This window comes from Anas acuta, chromosome 3 (assembly GCF_963932015.1).
Source record: "Anas acuta chromosome 3, bAnaAcu1.1, whole genome shotgun sequence".
NCBI classification, from domain to species: domain Eukaryota; kingdom Metazoa; phylum Chordata; class Aves; order Anseriformes; family Anatidae; genus Anas; species Anas acuta.
Window position 1 is genome coordinate 10,436,221 of NC_088981.1, and position 27,776 is coordinate 10,463,996.

General features: G+C 37.6%; 1 protein-coding gene across 3 annotated transcripts; it reads left to right on the forward strand.

Annotated features, from left to right (window-relative positions):
- Window positions 1-17: 17 nt before the first annotated feature.
- APLF (aprataxin and PNKP like factor) lies at window positions 18-26,358 on the forward strand. Of its 3 annotated transcripts, none has more exons than XR_011094446.1 (11): window positions 18-205; window positions 3,075-3,146; window positions 4,335-4,498; window positions 5,345-5,495; window positions 6,172-6,298; window positions 7,398-7,567; window positions 10,254-10,642; window positions 14,005-14,057; window positions 16,418-16,543; window positions 18,878-18,924; window positions 20,239-20,278. XR_011094446.1 is itself a non-coding variant. In XM_068675646.1 (11 exons), exons 1-11 carry the CDS (start codon window positions 113-115, stop codon window positions 25,562-25,564), a joined length of 1,584 nt encoding a protein of 527 aa, XP_068531747.1. In that variant the 5' UTR covers window positions 19-112; the 3' UTR covers window positions 25,565-26,358. The 3 variants fall into 3 exon arrangements, 2 of the variants coding, with proteins under 2 accessions (XP_068531747.1, XP_068531748.1); XM_068675646.1 differs by lacking the exon at window positions 14,005-14,057 and adding an exon at window positions 25,359-26,358 and having other exon boundaries at window positions 19-205; window positions 20,239-20,277; XM_068675647.1 differs by lacking the exon at window positions 14,005-14,057 and adding an exon at window positions 25,359-26,358 and having other exon boundaries at window positions 19-205; window positions 3,075-3,131; window positions 20,239-20,277.
- Window positions 26,359-27,776: the final 1,418 nt, after the last annotated feature.

The following is a 27,776-nucleotide window of genomic DNA, read 5'->3' on the forward strand; positions in this document are numbered from 1 at the left end:
CGGAGCTGGGCGGCGCTGTGTGTGTGTATGGGGAGGGGGTGAGGCGCCAATATGGCGGCGCTCGGCCGCGGGGCGGGGCGGGGCGCGGCGCCCTGAGGGAGCTGCGCCCGCCATGGCGGCCGTCAGGCTGGCGCCGGCCGATGGGGGCTGCCCCGTGCCGCTGCCGCCCGGGGAGACGCTGCTGGGACGCGGCCCCTTGCTGGGAGTAAGTGAGGGGGCGAGGGAGGCTGAGGGGAGCTGAGGGAAGCAGCCCCGAGCGGGCGCAGCCTTGCCCCGCTTGGGGTTGTTGCTGGGGGGCCGAGGCGCTGAGCGCTGGTAGCAGCGCCCTGGGCTCGTACCTGAGGGGAAATGTTACAGCTGGTGCTGAAATTGGGCCCCCAGCTGCGGGCTGGGGTAGGGAAACCCCAGGGTAGAGCCCTCGTTTGTACGGGGGAGGGAGGCTGTCAGGGAGAAGGGCTCGGTTGGGGGTTTAACGGTAAGGGACTGGGGTGCTGGGGTAACGGCTCTGGGGTATAACGGGGTGTCAGAGTTACAGGGTCGCTTCTGCAGCCCCAGGGGCTTCTCAGGGGCTGGTGCCTTGTGAATCTGTACAGCGGGGTATTGCCACTCGGGTCCGGGTGCGCTGCCCGAAATGGTACATCCATTACATCAAAACACCGAGCTGTGGGATGCTGGGTCTGTGCTCAGCCGGGCTGCTTCTAAGTGCTTGCACTTCTGTTTTCTGTGTAGTTAGTTGATGTTTAGAAAACCTGATTCGTTTTCATAAGCACCTGAAAAAGAAGAAAAGTGTCTGAGCTTATTTCTAGCATAGTAGGGTAGGAAAAGGTCCTCGCAGACTTTTCTTCAGTAGTTTCTGTCATGTTATGGTTGTTTGTTTAAAATGTAACATTGTTTGTTTAAAATGTAAAAGAAAACAAAACAGAGTTATGGTTGATAGTTTTGAGTGGATCTGAACTCTACTAAATCACAAAATCACAGAATTTCTAGGTTGGAAGAGACCTCAAGATCATCGAGTCCAACCTCTGACCTAACACTAACAAGTCCTCCACTAAACCATATCACTAAGTAAATCACTTCACGTTATTTAATTAGTTTACATTATTTGCATAAAATCCTTCTTAAATCTATTGCAGTTTATAGCCTTTTCTAAACAGAAGCCCCAACCCACTGTGCTCTTTAAGTGCTTTTTGGAGCAGGAGTGTGACTGTGGTGGACGCTCTTGATGCTGTATAAGCAGCCCTGGCCTGTGGCAAGTCACAAAACCAGCAGCTCCCCATGGTGTGGATGATGGAGATGTAATACTTCTGTGTGTTACTGCTGACAAACAGAATTACGTGGCCATTGCAGATTTAATATCTACTACATCTTCTCCATATTCTGCCTGGAGGCAAAAGTGAAAGACTGTGGAGTAAGCAGATATCTCAGATGAAGACTTCAGGTCTTGTGCTTTTTCTTACCTGGACAGATACTTTTTTGATGCTGGTGTCCCGCAGCGTGTTCTTGTGACTAGCTAAAGTTTGTACGTCTAGGGATTGTTAAAAATGTTGGGTCAAAGGCTCTAAGAGAATAAAATGTATAGGTAGTTGCAATATAGCTGTTTTTGTGCTGCCTCATCTGTCAGATCCATAACAAAATGATTATCTCTTGCAATGGCAGTTTGCTCTTTGGAACTTTTCTTCCTTATTCAAAATGTGGTCAAGTATTACCTTTTTCTGAATGACCCGGTGGTAAAATTACTGCGATAGTTTTTGTGTCTGTAGTTTTAGCTGGCTTTTCTAAGTCAGCAAACTTCCTGGAAGTGGAGAATAACAAGAATTTCAGTTAAAAGCTACTGGTTCACTCCTCACATTTGAAGAACCAAGAGGTAACCGTTACTGAATGCTAATGCTTCTAAAGCATACTTTGAAAGTTATTTAAAGATCAGGCAGAACTTTTATGTGGCATAAATGTATGTAGCTACAGGATGTTCAACCTGGGTCTGCATGGTCTAATAGGTAAAACTATTTGTGTATGTAATCATCATGTTCAGGGCTATTAAGTTACAGTACACAGAGATGTTGACTTTACTTTACATGCTTTTTATTGTGTTTATCTACATGAATAGCTGTTTGACTGTTGTTTAAATATGCTTGTTAGAGATTGTAGTCTGAAAAGTGATTGCCTTTTTCCTAACTTGTTAAGATTTTCTTTGTGCCATAGACTCTTATTTCTCAAAATTAGTTGATAATTTCCTTAGAAATGACTTTTGCTTTTTTGGTTTTAAACAGTTTCCAGACAGAACGTGTTTGGACAGCCAAAAAGTGTAAGTTTAGAGGAGCACAAACTAGTGCCACAGGTTTACGCTCGCTGGTGCTTTATTCAAGTGCGCTGACAGCTCCGTTGCCTGTGGAAAGGGTGGAGGGAGCAAACGCAGAACTGAAATTTCTTGAGAGGCACCTGAAAGGATCTGTTTGGGGCCAAATTTGACCTCTTGTGTTTCTCTTTATGATGAAATGAAAAGTTCAGCTCGGCAGCTTGTGCCTTCTGTGTAATGCAAAACGCTGTGAAAGGGAGAAGGATGACTCTTAAGTGGTCCCATGGTGGAATAGAACAGCAATTAGCCCCCCCCCCCCCCCAGTTAATGAATTGACTAGTGGAAAGCTGAAATATTCTAAGAAAAGAGAGTGCAGTTTCAGTGTTTTCTCTGTTGAAAAGCAGTTCAGATCTGGTACATCTGAACTGAAGCTTTTAAAAGCAGCTTCAAGCACCTGAGTGAGTAAATGGTCTCACTTCAGAGCTGCACATTTGTTGCCTTTGGTGAGAACTTGCTAAGACGTGCTGGATTCTGTAGGCTTCTGATTCCAGAAATTGAATCTTAATGTTGTTATCCAGTTTTTAGTAGAGAGTCAAATTTTGGGAAACTGCACTGATTTCATCACTGTTTTAAAACAGTCTGGAGCAATGGAGTATATAAAAAGTGAATCCTGTTAAAACTGTGCTCAGTTAGATCTGGGAACTTGCTCATGTTGATGCAAAAGGAATCTATATAGACTTTGAAGTACATGGTTCTCACAGCAGTTGTCTCTCCTTTTCAGATTACAGATAAGCGAGTATCCCGAAAACATGCCATATTGGAAGTGGTGGATGGCCAGGTTCGCATCAAACCGGTAACTTAAATCTCTCTGATAATGTGTATAGAGCCAACCTATAATTACACAATTTTAGATTTTCCTGTGATGTTAGGTTCATCTGAGAACAGCATTCAGTTCACCTTGCTCTCTTCTCGTAGTCCTTGTTTTCCCATTACCGTGTCATTCCATCTCTGGGTAACGTTACTGACTTTCTCTTGCAGACTAGTTGTTGGGTGAATTAAAAGAAAACAAAACACTGCAGAGATTTGATCATTACTATGTAGTCCTGTTTACAGTTTTCAGACGGATCCATTCTCTATGCTGACTGCTTCTCTCTGTCCTTCAGAAATCTCTCTGAATTTACGATTTCTGTGTCTTGATCAAAGAATATGTCCTTCTTGCAAATAAACTCAGTTGTAATAAACCTAATCAAGACTTTCTTTTATAAAAATTGAAATGTTGGTACAATAATTGACTTGTCAAATCTTTATGTAGCTGCAGTTGATTTGGATGTCATGCATAGGGTATACTGAGGTATGAGATATGATTGCGGCCATTTCTGTTTTGTACAGATGAGTGACTATTTTGCTCATTAGTGCTGGGAGAGCTGAATGGAGCTGCTTTGGTACCACAAGCCTCTTATTTGTGCTGTGGTTGGTGGTTCTCAGATCTGGGCCTCACTTCAGCCCATGGCGTTTTCTCTGTGATTTCCTTCTAGGATTTGCATGCAAATGGCAGTTCATATTGTTGTTCTCTAATCCATATAGTGGTAGCCCTACAAACTTGATCTGTGGCCCTCTCCTCTAGGGGAAACCTGCCAGCAGCTTGCTTACCTGTGGTGCAGGTAAACTTGAAAAGTAATAGACAAAACACCAGTTCATACAATCTTTTTTTTTTTTTTTGTGTTGTTGCGCTCATCATCTTGGATTGAAACTTTAGGAATCAATTGTAGGTATCTAAAAACAAAACAAAACAAAAAGCAGAACTATTTGAACTAGTTAGTGGTAACTAGTGTATCTGCCTATTTTTGTCTGTAATGTTTCGACATTGCAGCATTGATGTAGCTATTACTGTGGCATAAGGGATTTGTTGTACATGGCAGAACTGTGGGAGGGAGTTATCTAAACATACTGTACATGCTTTTTGTATTTTTGTATATATGCTAAGCATACGTACATGCTTTTTTAATCTTAAAAAATGCTGATTGTTCTTTCTATCTCACAGATTCATGTAAATCCATGCTTTTATCAGTCTGCTGAGAATGGTCGTCTTCTGCCGTTGGAAGCACATGAATGGCACTCACTGAAATATGGTGATAGCTTTTCCCTACTGGTTGACAAATACATTTTCAAGGTTATTTCTGCTCATCCTGTGGAGAGCACAGTAAGGTATCAATACATTAAAAAAAATGATGCTGTTCTCACTAATAGCTTTTTCTTACCGTTAAGTAAAATCTGTCTCACTTAAGGTCTAAATGGTTACGCCCAGAAACCATGAAGTCTAGGAGGTAAATTGACAGACAGTCTCGGTGCTAGAAATGTGGGGTTTTGGATTTGTTTTTAGTGTTCTTCCACCTAGTAAATTCTTTGAAGTATTAAATTTGAGGACGAGTTAAAACTTCTCTTGAAATGAAATATTATGGTTTTCAGTAATGTAAATGTTGCTTAAGTTTAGCACACAGCAAACCATTTTTTTCTAATATATGACCAATGGCAAGTGTCTTAAATGCAGCATGAAATTGGTCAAAGAATTTGTGTTGTTACGTCTGTAAACTCAGATACCTTTTTTGAATTCAAAGATGAAAGTGAGAAGTAAATAGAGGTAACTTGTCCAAAAAAATCTGTGATGTTTCTTATTTTGTAAGAAGCATATAGCAATTTATGTTCGGGGGGAGCTAATATAAGCAATTGATTTATAGTAAAACAAATTCTAAGCTGTAACTTCAACTTCACCAAAGTTTTATCATGGCATTCACTATTACAAATTAGATACTCAGTCAACAGAAACACTACAGTAAGGATCAGCAATGATTGGAAACTTGTTGGTTCAAAGTTCTTTCAATGGAAGTTAAACAAGAAACTATCTTGATTTCCTTTGTTAGTTGATGCAAGAGTATGTTAGATTCTATTTAGAAGTATATTAATGGTAAAAGTTAGATCAGCCTCTGTTCAAGTTAAAAGTACATCTTCGTATTCATGATGAGTTTGTTCAACAAAATTACTTTGTTTTGTCAGAAACAATCCAGAGGTTGGTGCAGAAGCAGCAGCAAGTGTTCATCCTGTTGAGATGTCTTGTAGTCCATCATTAGTACAGCCATCGTGTTCCACCTCTGAGATGCAGGGAATTGCAAAAATAAGACAAAATGACTCTAATTCTACACTTCTGGTGGGTCCTTAATTTTTTAAATATTTGCAAGCATGTGTTGAAAATGAAGCAAAGGTGTTTTCTAAATTCTTTTTTTTTTTTTTTTCCTGAAAAGTGAATAAATTTCTATTGTTTATGATAATTATGTTATGGCAAGAAAAATCATTTAGCTATTTCTACATGAACGTTTTGGCATAGTGATATTAGAGCTGAACATAGTACTGTAAAAAAAAGTCTTAAATTCTGGTCTCTGTATCACTAACTGCCTGTAAGTATGTTTGAAGGCCCAGGGTAGCAAATGGCTACACCTCACAAATGCACAAGTAAACAGCCCTTATGTTTTTCCCTGGCAGTCAGCATTTCGTCCAGCAAAACAGTGTTTTCAAAGCTAGCATTGTTTGTTGTTTTTATTGTTATTGAGTAAAAATGGCCTGCAGAAAGTCTGATAATCCCACTGTCTCTGTACAGTGTATTTTTCTTAAAGCTTCTGTTGTATATCCATCATCATGGTGCTAAAAGGGATACATTGGGCAACATCATTGTACAGTAGGTAATAAGCAAGTCCAATAAATGTCAGCCCTTACTGTAGTAATCCAGGCTGCATGTGAAGGACATAATCATGTACAAACTTGTGTTCTAGTTTTTATCTCCTCTTTTGTACCTAGTAAAAGGAGCTAAACAGTAAATAATGTTTCAGGTTCCTCCTTGTGATGATGATGAAAATGAACAGTCAAAATCTATTCAGAGGAAGAGGGTGCTTCCATCTTGGATGCTGGATAGTGACCTCCTGGTTCAGAGGGTTTCTAAGCCTGCAATGAAGGGAGGTAGGTTTGCATGCCACTACATGTTGATGCACTTTGATCTCATTTTCTTAAATGATAATGGTGGTGGTAGAAAATATTAATTCATTACTTCATTTTTCCATGTTCCGTGCCTGGCAAGAGACAGAGACTTCAGAAACTTAATTCTGTTGTCCATATGATTAATGACAGAGGAGATGAAACAGGGCTCTTTCTGATTTTTTTTTTTCATGGTAGTGTTTTTTTTATTATTATTATTTTTGTTGTGGTGGTTGGTTGTTTTTTTGTCTGTGCCAGATAGTACTCTCTTTGGACAGCTGACAATGTGGTATTCTGGTGGAGTCCTTTTCTATAAATGTTCCTGTTTTGCAAAGGGTTTAAATTCTAGATAGCTTCTGTATTGTTAATTTCTGGCCTTCTCCACATTCAAGTAACCAATTTATTCCCTTCTAGTTTAGGTTCTCCTAATATCAGTTTCTTCTTTCTGAATGTGTTATGCAGCAGATGGAAACGTAACAAAAATGGGACCATCTCCCTAGCTTTTTCCTGCCTGTATACATGGAAGATACTTCAGCACGGAGACCTCATAGTTTTCTAGGATATGAAGCGTTCCAAAGAGAGGCACAACGTTCACTTTCTCTGTCAGTTACTGGTTGATGAAATAATAAAGTATAATGTGATTCTCTAGGCAAGTAGGCATACCTTGATTCTATTTGCTTGTGTAAGCTGGTAACCTGAAGTGATATTTATATGCAAGGTCTATAGTAGGAAGTCCTAGGATGTTTTGTTTATCGTTTACACAACAGGAGTTGATCAAGTTGTCAGTCATACTGATAGTCCAGAATATCCTTTGCCCCCTTTTTTCTCCAACAAATTTTCTCTGATTTTTTTTTTTTTCAATCTAAGAAGTAGTTTTTACTCCTGTAAGCGGAATTAAGGAGTACCAGGAGTACAAGAAGTGAAAAAATTGTGGAAACAGTGCATACACAACTGCTGCTATTCCTCGTACTTTTTGCCTGGTGTTCTACTTACATCTAAGTTTAGATTTTTATTGCAGTCAGGATTTCACTGTAGAAGTTGTGTTCCAAAAGTACTTTTTTTTTTTTTTTTTTTTTTTTTTTAGGTACTAGAAAGATAAAACACCAAGAAAGGAGAGAAAGCAATATGGAATCACTAAAATCAGATGTAAACATGCTGCAGAGAAAAAGATTAGCTTCTGAAATTACAGATAATTTGATAGATGAAGAAGATGACGAAGAGGAAAGGAGCTGTTTGTCCTCTCCTTCATCTGAGGTAACTTTTTGCTCACAGGAAAACCTGTATTTCAAAAATACAAACCTAGTTGGCAATGTTATAGTGTAATGTTGGGTTTACAAGGTTAATTATGTGTTCTGCTTGTGATTTGTTGTGTTTAACAGTTGTTTTTGAAATGCCAGTTCATTGGACAGCTCTGTTGCAAGGATGCTGGATGCCTTTGGGGACTTGGTAACAAGTGTTTTTCTGCGCTTCCTTCTTGGGACCTGGAATTGAGGCTGTGCATGTTCCATGGAAATCCCAGGCTTTCTGCTTTACAGCAGGAGGCCTGAGGGGCATGGGCCAAAGTACTGGTCTGCTAGCCATGGTAATTATGGCTTGGAGTTTGGTTTCTTTTTGTGGAGAACCCTTTTCAGGGGTAGGTGATGGTATGACACTGATGTAGCGCAGCTGTGAACTTTTTCCCCGAAGTGGTGCCATTCTAATTGGTCAAGTTTTATGGCCAGAAAATTATGATACAAGCCTCATCAACTGCTAAATTTTTTAGAAAGGTGGCAGAGTGTTTTTATGCTATTTCAACAAGAATCAAAAAAAGGAAAGAAAGTCATCTGAAATCCAGAATGGTCTGTGGTCATGAGCAAACAGGTTTCAGTCCTACAGACTGATTAATGAGGCTGTACGTCTTCAAAGTAAAACTGCATTTATGGGCAGTTACATACTGATAGTACACTGCTAATAATGAAAAGATGTTTGTCATTGATAATGATCCTCAAAACACCTTCTGGTGAGAACGAACTAAGGGTTTTACTGGTTTTTAAGTGAACAGCCTGGAGTTCCTAGCCTCTAGCTCTAGGATTGCCTGGATCTGTTGTAGGATCTGATAGAATGCTATTCATTTGTATGCTTCATCAGTTCTGACACCAACAAAAACACCTGTGGTGTGTTGTTGTTGTTATTTTAATCTTAAGGTTAATGGAATGATCTACTTGTGGAGAGTTTGAGCTTACCTGTCAAGGTAGCTTTAATATAACGGGATCTCTTAATCTGAAAAAGTCTTCTGAATGGTGAGCTCTGTTGGCAAGGAACATTTGTACTAGCTGCAGTGCTGTTTTCTTTTGTCAAATTATGAAGTGAGTGACTATATAATTGTTTTATTTAATAGGAGAAAATTACGTATGGCTTGCAAACTACAAAATTTTATAAATAATCTTTGTCTGAAGCATAGTGTAAGAAACTGCCTTCGGAGCTTTGTAGGAAAAATAATTATTACTTGCACGAATAAGTCATAGAAAACTGAAACACATTTCATTATCAAAACCAAAATCACTCTTCTGCTGTCTCAGCTGATTGAGGAAAATTTGCTGAAGGGCAAGTGAAACAAATCCTAACTCACTCACAGTGCCAGCCATCCACCAGATGGCAGTGCAGTCGTAGACACGTTCTAACGAGTGCAAGTAATGCTGTTTGTTTTTTCCATAATTACAGACAGTTTTTAATGAATCATCATAAGAACTCTGGTAGCGTTGGATCATTTTCCTCTATATATCTAAGGAGAGTAAAGTATATAGTAGTGAGAAGTCACTAGTAGGTGCGGCAAGGTAGAAAAAGTGTCGTTTTGCACCTGAAGGCTTATTTCCTGAAAAGCAGTTGTTTGAGCATTTATTTTGGGAGACTCATAAAAGTCATCTTTGTCCCTGAGTTGACTCACTAAATACACTGCAGTCAGGACCATTTGATATTAATGCTGAATTTGTCCTTCCTTAATCACATTGCTGTTCATATATAATTGGCTTCAGTTGTGGTTTACATGTTGTCAGATTTGCATGGAAAGGGTCAAGATCAAATAGAAAACTACCAGCTGACTTTCAGTCCCTGCCAAACACATCAGTGTAAGTGAAGTATGTTTACTGGAGCTGGAACTTCAGAGAAGGAACTATAGAGATGATCAATCTTTGAATAGTTCCGTAGTGTGTCCAAGTAGCTCAGCCTTCAATAGAGGTGTGCTTCCAGATAATGTCTTGGTTTACTGGGGCATTGTTTTTTGTCTTGGATATTTCTCCTCCTTTATTTGAAGTAAGTGTGTCTTTTACTTTCAGTGTTATATATACGTATTTTAATTTAGAATGCAGTATTTGTCAAAACTGATATCTGTGCCTGACAAGTTTTTTTTATTATTTTGAAGTCACGAGCTGAAGTGTTTCAGATATTTTAGGGGAAGGATTAAGCTCAAGGTGTGTATGTATTGATTCCCGTATATCTCTCGTACACATTAAAAAATAACATTAATCTGTATATATATCTCTAATATATTCTGGCACTTCAATAAAATTGATTCTCGTACAGGAATGTTCTAGACTACTATATCCTCATGTCTATAACCCATGTTCATTTTTAAGGAGCAGTACTTTTAATCTAGAGTTAATTTAAACTAAAATGCTTAGACTGTTCACAGGTTGAGGTGATAAGGGTGGTTCTTATGTATGTTGTGAGGGAACCACAGCTGAGGATGGAAGTTCTAGGATAAGTTTTTCTGTATATTGTGTTTGTTTTTAACTTAAGTCTTTCATTTGGCAGCTGTGTGTAGCAGTTTTTTTTTGGCTATGAAAAGTGGAGAAGAAGATTTTGCAAACCGGAATGACAACATGGGATAGAGTTTGACCTTAATGCTTTTAATTCTGAATAGTGTAAATTTTCAGGTCGTTCAAAATGTAACCTTGTTCCACAGAATGCATCTGGATTTCCTCTTGAGAGTACCATGGGAAACATGGAAGGAAATGGCAAGACTGAAACAAAAAAAACTGGAAGTACTATGGAGAAAAATGATAGGCAGCTGCATAGTAAACGGTCTAAAACAACAGGTCAGATCTCCAATAAAACAAATAGAATTGAGGAATCAGAAAACAAAGAACAGATCACTGGTTCTACAAGCCAACAAGCTCTCTCGGGCAGGACTTCCCAATATTTTGGTGCCCAGGAAGGGACTCATGAGCCTGATGCAGATCTGGATTACGAGACTGAAATTTCTGATACAACCAGAAGTGTAGATGCTTCAGAAAGCTCCAAACAGATCAAGCGTAAGAGGACACCTTGCATGTATGGAACAGGCTGTTACAGGTAAAACAAAATTAAAACTAGCTTAAGTTAGCATATTATTAAAAAGTAACTTACTAGCTGTGGAAGAGAAAACGAGAGAGTCATTGCAAGGTTTGATTTGGAAAAAAAAATAAATCTTTCGGTAAGCATGGGACTGATAAGAAACAAATGGTGTAAATACAGCTTTAGAAGTATAAAAGGAGGAGACAGGAGGTCTTGTTAACTGCTAGTAAAACCCTAAGGAGGTATGAAGTACTAAAGCAAATTGCAAAACAAAGTGTTATAGGAAATAAAAAAAAAAATAAAACAGAGGTCCGTTTTAAAAAGAAAATAAATCAACAAACCTGCACGTACTAGCCAAGCACAGGTACCAGAAGGGAAAAGAGATGTAAATGGCTGCAGTGGCCAACATAGACCTTTAGACTTATTTTATTAGCAGATGAAACTTTTACAGGAGAGAGTTGTATTTATTGAAGTAATTGCATGTTTTATGGTTTGACTGTTTAAAATACTGTCTATCATCCCCAGGTAATCAAAAAATTATTTTTATTATAACTGTGCCAGTCAGGTTTTCTTGTTCAGCTTCTACTTCTTCCATGGGAATACAATAAGCTTACTTGCATGCTCCTTCTCAACCCCTACCTGGTCAGCTTCTTTGGTGTATTTCAAGTGGAACTCTTTTTTTCTTCCGTGTCTAACACGCAATTCATGATGAAAGACCTGTTGTACAAATCTTCTGTGTGATACAAATGTTCCAGGGGAATTCCAAACCATCAGCACTTAGTGTATGCACTCCTGCTAGTTTCTTCTGCCTGGAAAAGATTTGGAGTGCCACGTGTTGCTAAGTGAAACCTAGTCGTGGTTTAGAGGCCAGACCAAAGGCCAGAGAACTGTTGTAAAAGGCAACTTTGAGCTCTAGATAAAACCACATAAATCAAAAGTGCAAAAGATGAGGCTAATCCAGGAAACAGTCAGTGGGCCCAGTGATTTTCAGGGGGCTTGAAGAGTAGGAAGACCAGTGACTAGCATAAGTAAATGTATTGTTGTATATGCTCAATGTGCAGCTAACTTTGTAAATCAAAAGCTTAAAGCTGCTGCATTAAGTCATGTCAAATTTCCAGTTTTCATGCATCTTTTTCATGTACCTCCATTTTTGCCTTTAATGAATATAATGAAAATGGTAGACAATTAAGCTGATCCAATAATACCAATGCATCATTTAGTTTGCCCAAGCTACTTTTAATTCCTCTCAGGCTAGATTTCCCATGTATGGGGGTTAAGCAGATTTAATGCTCGGATATCCTAAATGATTCCTAAAGTTTAAGAAAGGAAATTTTAGTTAAAGTTGTGTGGAATAGGAATGTGCACATGCATGCGTGAGTGTTGTTTTGGTAATTGTGGCATTTTCTTGAATTTTTTTATGGGTGAAGTAAATCTGTTTTAAAACAAACAAACAAACAAAAAAAAACAAACAACAAACCACTAACCCTCTCAAGAGTATTTGCAAAGCTTGAGGATTTCCAGTCAGATATGTTTGTTATTCGTAAAATGCTGTTTATTCATAGATTAAGTGATCTTCAGAGTTTGTCTTTACTTTATAAACTCCTGTTAAGAGCACCTTTTGGTAAGTGCATAGTAAAACAGCCCAATCTGAAGGGGTTGAATGTTAGCTCTATTAATTTTATTAATTTCTCTAACGAATACAAACATCTTGGAAATAGTTTTGAACCTGTGGCTAAGTTTACTAATCTATGGATTTGGAAACAATGCTTTTGAAAGAATTGAGCTTGCTATCCACGTCCCATTCCACAGATCGTTTTTGTCATCATATTTCAGTATTGGATTCTGCTTCTAAGATAGCCTGAAGCTTTACCAAGCTGCAACAAACTGCTATGACCGCCAGGAGGCGAAATGCTCCGTGTACGTTGTACCAAACCGTATTTGTTGTCAAGTGGCTAGCTTTTTGAATACTTTTATTTGTTTTCCTGTCTGTTGCTTGCTTTTCCGATCTTGGAAGAAGGAGGAATGTAAAACAAACAAGTAAAAGATCCAAAGCCAACCCCCCTTTTGAAGGGTTGCTTTGGAGGTGTGTGGTAGACCTTCATCACTGAAACTATAACCCGCAATTCTCCATATTTTTATTCATTTACTTGTTTGCACTACAGTGTTGTGACTAAATGTGTGTAAACTTTTCCCATAGCTGTCAGAGCAGGGCACAATAAACCTTCAGATTTGTATTTGCATTGTTTCAAATATTTTGCTCTTTGTTTATGAACTTGCTATTTTTCCTTCCACCTTAAACTTGTAAATCCAGCAGCTGAAAACTTGTATTTCTCTTTTTTGAGTCCTGTTTTCTAATAGAACTTGCAATTTGGAACTGAAAAATAGTACATGTGCACCGTTGTGGCATAACTTCAAGCTTGAATTCTAAGGCTTTATAACTAGTGCTGGCAATCTATTACATCTTTTCTACCAGTTTCTGTAGTAGCTGAGAAAATAAACCTCAGGTGTGTCCTATGTGAATGGTGCCTCTGTGATTATGAAGAGTGAGATATGGGAGAAACCCCATCTTCTGACTTTCAGAAAAACTTTTAAGTTACTTTTGGTAGTTGCACAGATGAAAAGCTGTCCTAAATATTTCACTGAGCAATATTTGACTTGTGCTCAAGACAATTTCATTGATTCTTGGCATCTCCACTTGCATGGTTTTCTGCATTGCAACTTCAGAGCTCCTGTGAAGCGTAGCAAAATGGCAGTAATTGTGGGCTGTGCTAACATGACTATGTTTATGAGAATGCAAATCTGTTGTAACTTTATTCTTAAAATATGCTTTTAGGCAGCATATATGCCTCAGCAACCTGGCTGCTGTTGGATCCACTCCAAAAGCTTTCTGGTTAGGCTGACGTATTTGTACCTTCCAGCTTGGAAGTTTTTCTCTGCCATTTCTGTAAGCTACTGGATTCCAAAGAGGCTGCCAGACAATCAGTAGACAAAGGTGATGGCTGCAGGAGGCAGCGAGCTGCGGGTGATGAGAGCTTCATGGCCTTCAGCCCTTCCTGGCCGTTGTGTCCTGCCTACTTGTTGCTCTTGCTTTGACATAGTGCTGCCACTCCCAGCGTCCAGCAGGCCTTTCTCTAAACTGTTATCCAAAATCGAAGCATAAGTTGAGGGAGCAGTTATAGGAGTGCAACTCAAGTTGTAGCTTATTTAATTGTAATATCTGAATATTACAACAAGCTAAATATCTACTGCCTAAAAATTCAAAACAAGCAGAACCCTTAATAAAAGGGAAGAGATGTGCATGTAAGCTCTAGATTTTTTGCGAGATGGGATGCTGACTTTATACAAGCTATGCACATCTCTGCTTATATTTGTTTTGCTAGATATCATTGGACAACACATAGGAGTGGAATAAGCACAAGTTATCCAGGTAAAGGTAAGATAAAAGATGACATTTGTACTAATCCTGAGCATCTGAAGTACAGCATGTTTAAGGTGCTCCACAGGTAACACAAAATTTGTGGAACATCATCCACTGCCCCAAAGAATCATAAGCCTAAGGATTTAGTAAGTGGGATGTACATACAAACCCCTTCATTTTTCTTCCTCCCTCTTCCCTTGTTCTTTTGGGGTTTGTTTGGATTGGTTTTAATAAGAAGCAAAATAATAATTTTGTTGCTCAAGTAGGTTTTGAAGAAAAAATTTTAAAGGAAATATGCATCTCCTAAAATACAATAGTTTGTCTAAGTGGTAGCTATTAGGCCTTCTTTTCTCAGTGAATGCAACAAAATGTGTATCTTACTCTAGGAAAAAAAAAATATTTCACAGAACATTAGTTGCTTCCATATTCCCTTGAGGAGATTAATTATGTCTCAAATGACTTCAAGTTCCTGCAAATTTTGCTATTAATTTAGCTTTGTGCATTTAGAAATGAGAGCAAGTAAAACTATTTGGTTTCATCTCAGTTATTTTTAAATGGGAAAAGAAACGAGCAGTCAGCTCCGTAAGGCCTGAATTTGGTATAAGAAGTGACATTTCCTGAGAACTCGTGCTGAAATAAGTGGCAAGTAAATGCAACCTTGCAATGATTTCTACTGAAACAGTATTTACTTATCCTGTAGGTTGCAGAAATTAACAGAAAAGATGAGAAAGCTGTCACCTATGTGAACATATCCAAGGGATGCTGTATTTTTTCATAATTATTTTGTTGAAGAGTTTAGTTTGCTTTTTGTGTTCCTTGAGTGAAAGATACCAGGCAAATGGTGTCCAAAATTATTGATGCTAAATTTCTAGTCTTATTCAAATGCCTAGAAGGAGGCCTGAATGGGTAGTAAAGCTCACAGTGCTTAACTAATCACTTTGCAAAAGCTGTAACAAAACAATTTTTTCTTTCCTTATGGTGGTAGTTGAAATGCTAAAAATGAACATCAGCTGTTTCATATGAAGTTTGTAGCAGGTATTTGTGAATTTAAATAAAAGAATACTTGTGAACAGTTGAGAAGCTCTAGATGCAGCTAGCTTTTTCCCTGGCTTTGTCTATAAATGCAGCTATAACAAATATAAATTAAAACAGTAATTATCCTGCAATTTAAAGTTGTTGTTCATCTTGCCTGAGGCAAGCAGTTCACTTTTATCATTTGCACAAACACGTTGAAGATTATATACTTGGGGAGTTAGTATGGTAAGTCACTGAAGTGTTTGTGGAAGTCTTTTGGAAAATCATTTATTAAAATCTCATGTTCCCTGCTTTTAAAAGTTATGCTTGGAAAAAGTGTTCATAAAATATAGGGAAAAAGTAGATTTTCTTGTGGTAACAGTATGTTAACTTCATATTTTTTGTGGTGTGTTCTGGACTGTTACATGAATTTCTCCTGAAGTCACTTGTTCTTCTGTGTTCTTTTTAACATCACTTTAAAAAAACTTACAGAGCTAACTGTTCTCTAACTGGCATTTATAGCTGCCTTGTCTTGTATGGTGTGCATGCAAACCTGTTGACTAGAAGCAGTGAAAATGTTCTTTCAGTGATCTGTGTGTATTCACTACTTGCTGTTTGTGGATTCAACCATGTAAGTGTTGTAGAACAAAAAGATGTGCTCTCACTGCTTACATTGTTGTGACTCAGCTTATGTGCAGAGCCCTTAGGTCTGAACCATACAAGTTCCTGTCCTTATTGCTCAGATTATAATTGGATACCTCGAAAAAAGTCATCGTAGCCAAGGCAGTCTTGACAACATGATCAATGTACTGTCCAGTGGACATGAGTAGCATGGTGGTGTTCAAGTGAGTAATAACTTGCATATGCAACAGAAGTAGTGGTTGAGACAGATTGACTGAAGCTATACACAATCTCCCAAGTGTGCAGTTTCTTCATTTCTGCAGTTGCCATACATTGGCCCTTCTGATTCAAGTTGATGTTTCAGTAGTGGTTTTTATAAAGCTTCTGTAGCTCCCCAGGGAGTCATGACTTTGCAAGTCAGCCACTGAGCAAGATTCATGCTGCGTGATTACTTCAGTAGATTGTGCGTGTGTTGGAGTTCTGAAATTTAAAAGCTGAAGGCAAATAGGAAAATTTCCATTTTAACTTCTTGTGGAGCATGTGCTGAGACAAAAATTAACTTCTGTTATCCTGAAAGTGGGTCTGCATACAGTTAAACAGTTCCTTTTAACATAAAAAGTTCCTATTTATGTAATGATAGAAAAACGAGTTGCCACTTATTCAATAATGCCATTCTTATTTCCACTTGTCATGTTTAAGCAGAACAGGCAGTTCTCAATAAACATATTCATCTTTTGCAGGAAGAATCCTATTCACTTTCAGCAATTCAGTCACCCTAACGATGATGATTATCATGAAACAGATACTTTAACTGAAGGTAATGATGATAACCGTCCTGAATGTCCATATGGAACCGCTTGTTATAGGTAAGAAGCAGTAAGTAAATGGTTTTCCTTACTTTATAGAGTAAGGCTGTTCTCCTCTGGAGTTAGTGATGCTAGAGTAACGAGTAATTCTTGATGTTAACTCTGGAGTATAGTATATTATTAGGGCTCGTCTTAAATTCTTGCTGCTTTCCAAAGTCTACTGTGGATAGACTGCTACTTTCAAAATAGCAAAATATTTCCAAAATGTTTGGTAGTGATTTCAACCTAGCAAACAGGAATTGTTGACTTCTGTAAAGTACTCAGTAGCATAGAAATTGACTCTTTTCACTTCTCATTGTATAGCTAACCATTCTTTTACAAAAACAATTTATTCCTACGTTCTTTTCATGATCTGTAATTTTTATTTACATTTTAATAAAGCATGTTGAGACTATACAAAAGCTCTATTTTATTTTAATAAGTGTTTGATAGAAGGCATAATTCAGGTAGCAACAATAAAATCCAGTTTATGGTTTGCTGTGTTGCACTTTCTTCTAAGCACTGTTGATTTTCTGAAAAATATAGCTTTACTATATTTTTTTTTCTTTACTGTCTACGTTTTACACCTTTATTTAGGAGATCTTAGAGCAATTAGGTTGGAATGGACCTGCAACGATCATTGAGTCCAACTACCTGACCCCTTCAGGGCTAGCTAAAAGTTAAAGTGTGTTATTCAGGGCATTATCCAAATGTCTCTTGAACATTGACAGGCTCGGGGTACCAACCACCTCTCCAGGAAGCCTGATTCACTGTTCGACCACCCTCATTGTGAAGAAATTGTTCTTAATATTCAGTCTGAATCTTAATGGCTACTATGTAGTTGACACAAGGGGAAAAAAGCCTATATTCTGAGGAAATAGCACGTTTAGGAGAGCATACTGAAGTTTACAGCTGCTCTTAGTAGAGATCATGTCTGAACATTTTCTACTATCTCTTCCAGAAAGTGTGATCATGATAATACTAGAGAGTGCCTTTATGAAAAGTAACAGAAGGAGGGTAGTTTTTTTTAAAGCAATACTATATTTAGCTAATGCAGGAAAAAAAAGTTTCTCTTTCTTATCGTAGGATAAGAAATCTGAGTTTATGCCAGTAAGGAAATTACCAATGCGCTTTTCAACAGTGCGGTGGTTACTTAGCCAAAAACAAAACACAGAACAGGCAACCTCTGTGCTCTAAGTAACTTCATGACTTCTTGATCTGTATTTAATTCTTTTGGGGTAGAGAATATGAGGTATCCATGAAACAGTACTGATTCTTTAAACTTACCAACAGATGAAGTTTGAAGAGTTTTCATATATGAATGATCTAAACATGATGTCTTGATTTAGGATTGAATGGTCTGATACTGATGATAGTAATAAAACATTGAAATTGGCATTTTTTTTCTGCACCATTTATTTTGTAGGAAGCAATATTTCCATTTTTCAGATAAATATCAATGCGTACATAATACACTTCAGGTTCGCAGTACCTCTAGAATTATAAATCTGGTTGAAGTTTCTGAATTTGTCACAAGCAGTGACAAAACCAAGATTTTTTTCTTTTCTTTTAAACTGAAAAGTAACTTTATTCTGTTCTTCTAAAGAGTAAAACACAAGCAAATGGTTTTACAAGGCAGTCTTTGTGGCAAAGGTATTTTGTAAAATATATGCACGCTGCAGTTGTATAAATTCATTTCAAGTTTCAGGGAGTGTCATTTTAGAATAGTGGTCTTTAATTTCCATTTATTTTCATAAGCAGAAAATAACAAAACTGAACTGGTTTTCTTAAAAAGTTAGAAATGTCTAAATTTTCGGAGCAATAGTTGAAACTATTTTAGTATGCAGTCCTGAGAAAGTCCTGTAGTATGCTAACAAGGTAAGCACAATGCAAGTTAAACTAAGTTAATTTATTTTATCCAACATTGGATAAATGTTTTGTGAGAGGTGTGGGAGGGACAAATTAAATTGGTGCATGTTGATTACCTGTGTTAGTCACAGTTTGAATGAGGGGAGCATGTTTCGGAGGTCCAAGAGCATGTTGGCTTCGGATATTCTTTCATTGCTCTGATGGTATTGTTTCTGTAGAAGACAATGCAAAGTTGCAGTGGAACTTACTGGATTGCAGCAGCGCACTGTAGAAAGGAGAAATTCTTCCTGTGGCCTTCCCATGTGGTCCTTCAAGACAATCAGTTCTTTCCAAATGCTGCAATTTTCCCAAACTGTTTAATTTGCCGATGAGTTAATTTCTCATTTCACAATGTTCATTGCTTTCTGATCTATGACTATATGCATAAAATACCAAGGAGCTCTGGGCCTCCAGTGACATATCATGTTTCTGCTGTTTTATTTGCAGGAAGAATCCACAGCATAAGCTGGAATACAAGCACACCGCACCTCCAGGTAATATCACTCCTTGTTCAATAGAATTCAAAGTGCGTGTATGTGGGGGAACAAACCAGCAATAGATACAAAAATTTTGGATTACAATACTGCAAGATACTGTAAATGAGCAACACCATTTGCAACTTACCCTACATTACATTGCACTCTTGCTGTTCGTAAGCTTGAGGTCTTGTCATTGTCTGTGATAAGGAAAGTTGCTTGGATACTTCAGCCCTGCGCTCACTTTTTCATGTGTTTATTGACTGAAATGAGACAAGATAGGTCAGAATTGACATGGTTTGTATGGTCTTGTGTCTTAGATATTGGGGGAAAAACCAACACCATGTGGCGTCTGGATATTTTCACAAATGTAATGGGTTTTAATGGAAGTGAAGTATGGTATACTGTGATATTACCAGATCTCTCCCCTCTGTTCAGATCTGTAGTATGAGAATGAAAACTGGAAATACACATAGGTACTATTGAAACGTTCAACATTTATAATGGATAGTGCAATAAACTATTTTCACAGCTTTTCTTCTGTTTTCTCCTGTCCCAGTTGCAAAATATGTACATGGAAATACTTCAGCTGCAGAGAGTGTTGTATCTTGAGATTTCATTCTTGCTTTGTATTTTTATTTTGATAGGAACTTCTGGGGTAACACAATTTCTAAAAATTTTTACTAAAGTAAAAATAGCAAGAATGCATCCTTCCTTTAATATAATTAAAACTGCATTTGATTCCTTATTCTGAACTGTACTAGTCTTCCCTATTTCAGTAATTATACTTGTTGAAAAATATATTCTGTTTATATTTTGAGTGTTCTTAAAGAATTCAAATCGAAATTTGAATTTTTGTACTTTTTTTTTTGAGTATTGCACTTGGAGGTTTTTTTCCATGTGAAATCCCAATGCAATAAAGAAGAATTCATGGCAGAACAGTTACAGACATGTAATGATAATATAGTTTACTTAAACAATTGGAATTATGACATTGGTAAGGAGAAATTACATTTATTGAAGCAATGGTGTAAAATGCTTAAATACTTTGAAGCACTCGAATTTTTTGTTTAACAATACAAGTCTTAATGAGATTGTTCTGGGGAGGGAATGGTTTATAATTGCAAGAAAAAGTTAATTTGGTGAATCAGTAATCATTCAATACAGAATAGTTGTGGGTTTTTTTTTTTTTTTTGGAGGGGGCTCTTGTGAACACTGCATATTCATTGCAGCGTTTGTTTTAATAGATTAGTTGCTTATTGTAACAGTCTGCGTGAATGACACTGCTACTAGATTGTACTCTGTCCTCACTAGTAACTTTTATTTCTTTAGGAACTGGAAGACGAACCCGACAGCGAACTTCAAAGAATGGTTAGTATGTTCTAATTGTGCGAATGGGTGCATCCATGTCTACCATACTTTGTTTTCTGGGGCATTTAGAAGTGTTGCAGATGATAATACTTACCTGAGGAAAAAAATATTATTTCACTTTAGTAAAACCCTGCTTGCTTTTTTATAAATGGTAGTGCTGAAATTCAGTTTGTGCTAAGCTACCTCGATGAGCATACCTGTACTTCCCTGGAAGCAGACAGGAAATCAAAATGATGTTTCACCTTTGAAAAAGACATGGCTAAACTGTATGCTCTTTCCATACATATAAGGATTGTAATAGGATAAAAGGACCTGATACTTCATATACAGTTAGATAAGATTCTGTAAAGAGCAATTGCTTTTCAAACCTTTATATATTCCTTCTGTTGCACTGGCCTTTAACTACCACATAATATTTGTGCATGTGCTAATGAGCTTTTCTTGCATGTACTCTGTGGTATCTGTTTCAAGTGAGATACTGTCTTGTTAGGGCTGAAGTGTAGAAGAAGGTTAATGCCTTTGGGTTGGGGGTCGCTTTTGCTGTAGACTACATACGTATCCTTCTTTCTTCAGTTTCAAGTCTTCAGTGGGGATTATGTAGTAGCACAGGCTCTCTTTATAAAGTAAACTATAATACTCTATCCAAACATACCTTCTGTTTGCCAGCAGTGCGCCTAGCTTGCTTTGTTGCTGTCAACAATGGTAATTCATGTGTTGCGTATGTACAGACTCCAGGTTTTTAAATCCTTCAGGTCTGTGTCCAGACTTCTTTTGTCTCAGCTTCCATGTGTGAAGCTTTCTAAAATAATTTAAAAGTGAGCTTTAAAGAGCAGTCTGAAAGTCTAATGATATTCACTCTTCACTTTCTTTACGTGAGTGGTAGATACCGTGTGCACGTCTCCCAGCAGGTGGCCAGTCAAGAATGGCTATATATAGAGAAGAGTTATCTTATAAACTCATGAAACTTGAACATGGAAGTGAAAATCAACTCTTGGTAATAAATAAGAACCAGGAAAAAATCATATTCTCTGCACAGGGAGCAAAAGGGAATTTACTAATTAAAATACTGTTCTTAATGCTGACTTTTTTTCCCCAAAGTCTTACTGACTGGCTTGCTTAGTTCTCTTTAGGGCAAAGCTTTTAAAAGGTTAGGCTCAGTAAGCTCTTATCTGATGCAGCTACATTAAGCCATGCAAGGTCACACAGACAGACAGGGCTCCATTAACCTTTATTCTATGCCGTGTGGCACTACTGCACTGTTGAGCACGGCAGAATTAATATCCATGCAAATATGTTTAAATTCCAGCAGACATGAAGAAAGGATACTGACTATGTGACGTTTGACATGTTTAGTTTTTAATGTCTTTAGGCTAATTGCTACCAAAGGGATTGCAAATTGCTTGTAGGGAATGAGATCTATGCTGTGAGATGGAATCCAAGTCTACAGAAGGGTTGTAAGGGAGAAATTGAGAAGATACTAAAAAAAAGTTGTTGCTGTCACTAAATCATTACTACTAAATTGACAGTACCTAGAGGAATGACATGCTATTGCTGTGGATCGTGCAGAATTCTCCTGTACGCTTTCCTAGTTTTTCCAGCAAGCTAAGCAGGTAACTTCCAGTTATAGCTTTTTTTTTTTTTTTTGGGGTGATCAGTAAGCTTGTCTCCTATGGAGACAAACGTTAAGAGAAAGTTTCAAGGTCATCTTTATAAATGTGGTATCGGAGAAAAGGCAGGATTCATAGAATCATAGAATATCCTGAGTTGGAAGGGACCCTTAAGGATCATCAAGTCCAACTCTTGACACCGCACAGGTCTACCCAAAAGTTCAGACCATGTGACTAAGTGATTGTGTTTCATGAGCTGCTTTGGGGGCTATAGGGCTGAATTAAACTGTAACAGAAAGAGGTGGAGTGTGAAGATGTGGAAAGAAATGCATTATTCACTGCAAAAATCTAAAAGCAGTGACATACAGGGAGGAAAAATACGGTATGTATTTTGCTGTTTTCCTAAAAACGTAGGAGCATATTTTGATAGGAATTGTGGCAAAATATTCATTATTTCCAATTCCATTGTAAAATACCACCCGCAGTGCTGTGAAAATGAAGAATGGCTTTTCTTTGCTAAGTAGGTCTTGGGCTTATTTTTGTAAGTGTAGTCTGAAAAGAGGGATTTTGTTCTTGCCATATTTAGCGTCTTTGTTATGATCTTTTCCCCCTTCTTAGATGATTCATTCTGTAAGACCATGGGCTGGGATTCCTATAAGAAATTCTGCTGGTATGGGTGAACATGGAAGTGATTAATTTCATCTGAAGACTGACAGACAATAAACCAGCAAGCATTATAGTGGATTGCACCTCACGTTGCCAGTTGGCATTTTCAGGATTTTCTGCTAGGTTATGCACAGTCAATCATTCAAAGAATGTAAATTTTAGCAATGGATTTTTTCTGGACTTCTGTCTGTGGCTGTCACACCTGGACCTGACGTTATTCTAGGAGGTCATTTAGTGTCTCTATAACACAATTTACCCATAAAATAGTGCATCTTTGAGAGACTTGGCTAATGCTGTAAATGCCTTAGGAATCCTTGGATGAGAATTGCTGGAGATCGTAAAATGTTAATCAGACGATAATGTAATTCTGGAATACTAATGTTCCCAGTAGTGAAAAATGCAACTGATAGAGGATAGGATCTGACTACGCGAGATACTGGTGTTCTCTTTTGATCACCACATGCACACAGCTTGAGGACCTGAGGCTTTGACCTCAGATTGCTAAGAAATACTTACGGCTGATATAAAAATTGATCTGGACTGGGGTCTACGGCTGAGGAAAAATATGTATCTATAATTTCATATGACAGATAATGACAAAAATTGTCAGAATGACAACAGACAAATTATCTTCATGAGATTGTTGACAGGTCATCTCTACACAAGATAAAGGAAAACATACAGAGGCTGAGAGGTGGAATGAATATGGTTTTACTCAGGGATATGACTTAAGGGCAGAATAACATGATTGGCATATTACTGCAGTGTGGTTAATGAGAAATTGTGCACACATAAGAAAAAGGAGATAGTGTAAGGTTGTAGAACATGTTAATAAGCATGTCTATCAAAATCAGGAGGCAGCGGGAATAAATTTGTTGAAAGTTCACAGCTGTGGATAAATAAAAGGAGAATGCACTACTGCCATGGTGGTGTCCATACAAAGCTGCTGCCAAATCAGTGCTCCAAATAGCAGAATTGGTTTAAATGGGTGAATTTGCCAACATATTTGAATAATTAAAGAAATACTGCAAGGCAAGCTGCCTAAAAAAAGCTTGGGAATGTGACATGAGCAGCATCCATTCCTTGTAAAGAGAGGTTTATTAGTCTTAGATTCCTGCCAATACAGAGTATTGTGAAATAGTATGAAGGCTGAAGGCAACTGCACTACAAAATGGTAACTTTTGAAGATAGATAGAAGGTAAAAAGACTGTATAAGAAAACATGCTAAGTGAACTGGGAAACAGGCAGGCTGCATTCAGCTTGGAAAAGAACTGTTCAGTGTTTGGCATTTCCTTAACCCTTGTTCAGTAAGGAAGCACAAACTATCCAGTGTAGATCCAAGCTGAGAATTTAAGAGGTGAGTGGTCTAGCAGATTTTCTGTCAAAAGAGCCTCAGGAAACAACAGGAAATCAAAGCCATGTAAGATTCTTAGAGAATTAGAATATAAAACAGCTTCTCTGTTTATGAATGAAGCCAAAATGTAGGGGCAAAATAGCCATCTAGCAATAGTCAGACACAGTCAAGAAAGATGTATCGGTTGTATATAGAAGTAGTCTGCAATGTGTATTCTTTTTTTGTTGTCTTTTGCTTAGAAGGTAAATCTGATACTATTAATACCAGTGACAAAGGGTGTTTTTATTTCAAGATAAACAGAAGTTCAATAGTACTTAGAAAGTTGCACACCCTGGGATCCAATCTCAGGGTATATGTGGCTCTTCAAAATCATGAATAATGGGTGTGATCCATAGAGACTAGAGAGAGAAGCCAGGAAGCTCTGTGCTCATCAACTTAAACTCCGGTTTGGGAGTTAGGAGGCCTGATACTGGTTTCAAAGTGGTAGTATAAAACGTGGCCTCTGCTTACAGTTGTATGACACCAGCCTGGTTCTGTGACAGCTCTCAAAGAATTACGGTTAGAGACAACAGGTGAGTATTGTGTCTGATAATGTGGCACAGGGAGCAGAGGATGGACATTAGACTTGGACACAGTATGCGGATGGGAGGACTTGCAGTCTGTGTCCTGGAGGGGACAGAGTAGGGATGTTGAATCACTGTAAATTGGAGAGAGAATTTAAATATAATTTGTAACATACTGTATTCTGTGCAATAAAGGGTAATCAGCTACATCATTTCTTAGCTTTTAAGTAGTTGTTCTGCAGAAACAGGCCATGGGCTGTAATACACGATATCTTAATATTCTCTTTCAATATTTTGTGAAACGTAGCTATGAGAAGTGTTCATAGCATTGATTTTATTTTTATTTTTTTATTAACCAGATGATTGTAGGTTAAGCACATAGTACCTTATGTCTGCCCAGAATGGTCAGTGCCTTACCTGGAGCTCTGTTTGGGCCGTAACATTGTGAAAAGCACTTGAATTCCAGAAAAGAGCACCAAAGATCAGATGTACAGGAAGCATGACAGATAAGGGGAAAATCAAAGGTAGCATAGCCTAGATTTAAAAAAAAAAAAAAAAAAAAAAAAAAAAGCGTGGGGGAAAGGAGAGAAACGTGAAATAGAACTTACTGCAAAGAGACAAGTAATAAACTTCTGGCTTCACTGTGAATAGAAGCGTGGATTTAAACCACTAGGGAAAGCTTTCTAGGTAGATAAGCACTGCAGTAGGTGTCAGAGAGAGGTGGTAAAATGTTTCATGAGAGTTTTGAAAATCTAACCAAAAATTGTCAGAATAGGTGCTTTAGTTGGTTCTTTCCCTTTTAGAGATAGGTTAACTAGATGGTCTCTGGATGGTCTTTTTATTTCTACATTTGTGATTCATGAATACATCACTACTTTTCTGTCTCTACAGGAAAAAGGGCTTTGGAGGAGGACAGTGACAATGATGGCGAACCAAATGAATATGATCTTAATGACAGCTTCATAGATGATGAGGAAGAGGAGTGTGAACCTACTGATGAAGATTCTGATTGGGAACCAAGTTCAGAAGACAAGGATAATGAAGATGTCGAAACACTTGTGAAAGAAGCAAATAGATTTGTTAAGACCAAAAAGTAGCTGCACTGAATAAAATTAAGTGTCTGATACAGTTAAGTTAAAATTCAAATGTACAAGGAGAGGAATTGCTTTGAAAATGACTTTTTTCTCAGTGATGTAGACGCTATAGGAAGATTTTAACAGGGCTGAGGGGATTCAGCAATACCATTCCTTTTGGGTGTATTTTGAGATTTTTGTTTTATGAAGTGGTGGAGCCAAATGATTGAGCTCTGGGATTATATTGTGTGTCAGCTGCAGTAGGACTTACTAAAAAATAGAAATTTCTTAGTTATTTCTTTTCCAACACCATTAGACTGTCAGTTTGAAACACAATTTTAAAGCTTTGTAATGCTTTGTCTTCCTGTGTTTGAAACTAATAGTGACAGTAGGAAGTCTTTAGTTTTGCTGAAACACAACATACTGGAATGAAGAGGAGCTAGACTTCATACCTGCTGTATTGCAGGCTGATTCTTGGCCATCACTGGGGAAATCTCTCTAAGCCATATTATGTGTCCTTTACAGTTAGTGTAACCTTAAATTTCATTAATCTGCTACTAGCTTTCACTTTAGATGTCTTTTCTTTGATTGTCTTTATGTACGGTAGTTATATACTGGTTATCTAAATAATTTCAGAACAGTATCTAAATGTACTGAACCTCTACTCATGTCTCAGCACCAATTATGGTGAATTTGTTCCAATTACAGTACCAGTTTCAGTACATGTACATCACTGTAGCTGTGGTCAGTTAACAACAAAGCTGAAATCTTAATGACTGTATTTTTGCACAATTAAACTTGTACTATACTGTGGGAAATGCTTTTAACCGTGTCTCTGATTTCTAAAGGCTGTGTTGGAAAATCTTGCCCTCAGTGTGTTTACAACTTTGCTGAGCTTGAGTTAAAACTTTTTATTGTTTTTCAGGGAAGACAACTGAAGCCTTGTTAATTTGGGGTGCTTTTTTGATACATAATACTGAAATTCAGTATGGTTAGCATACTTGTTTGGCTCTGTGAAACTGCCTAATTAAGATGGGATAATAGGCATCCAAATATACATGAGCATTTTAGTTGGATGATGAAATGCTTGTTGCAGGTGAACTTCAGGGAATACGTGTGTTCCAGCTGATCAGTTTTCTGCAGCATGTCCCATGAAACACTGCATGAAGAAAAATGCCATGGTCCAGGGCTTCAGAAGAAGCAGATGTTTGTAGTAATGTAGTAATGACCTGTTTAATGTGGCTTTGCAGTGTTTTTAAAATACTTTTATGCTGTTATTGCAGCCTAGTTGGTTCTACGTAGGTAGAACCTAGAACTACTAGTAGTTCTTGATGTTGCATGATAGGTAAAGATTTATCATTGATACCAGATTACTGAAAAAATCATGGTGAAAGCTGTTGTATAAGGGTAACTGAAGTTAAGAGGATTTGCTGCTTTTGTATTTTCCTTAACAGCAGTATATATTTTTATCCTTCTAGATCAATGAACTGGTAACTCCAAGATATTTGAATATTGGTCGAAACCACTCAGTTTGAGGTACAGATGAGACTGCTCAGACACTTACCAGACACTTATATTTCAAGTTATCCAGTGTTTTCAGTCAGTCAGGTATGCACTACAATTCGGTGGACTGAGTCTAGAGCTGCTCTGCCTATAGTTTATTCTGTAAGTATATTAGTACTGCTTTGGGAAGAATTTCAATCTGATTTGAATTTAAAAAACAACAAAAAAAAAAACACAAAACACAAGCTAAGTCATCAAATGTTTTATCCTGTGGTTGTTAAAACAGAATGTGACAAATTAAGTTTAAAGCTGTAGATTAATGCTGTTATGGTTCCTTTGAAACCTCTAAGTTATCCTGAGGCTTTGCTTGCTAGCCTGAGATGTAAGATAATTTGTAAGAAACGAAGCAGAAGCCTACCTTAAAGAAAAGTTCCTGTTTCTGAAAGAATATTTGAAGTAACAAAAAATGCAAAAGGTAACACATGCAGTGACTCTCTTATCTTCCTGCCTATATTCCTGCCTTCATTCAAATTAAAAAATAATTCTCTCTATCCAAATAATTTGCTCTATCCAGACTTAGTGAGGTAGAACTTAGTGCAGTACAAAAAAGCTTTTGACTGGATATTGAAAAGTAACGATCCATGTCAGTAAAAGCCACTCAATTTGTAGAACTAGCAAACTTCTCCTGTAGCACAGTTAAATCCTTTCTGGATATGAACTATACTATTTTAGG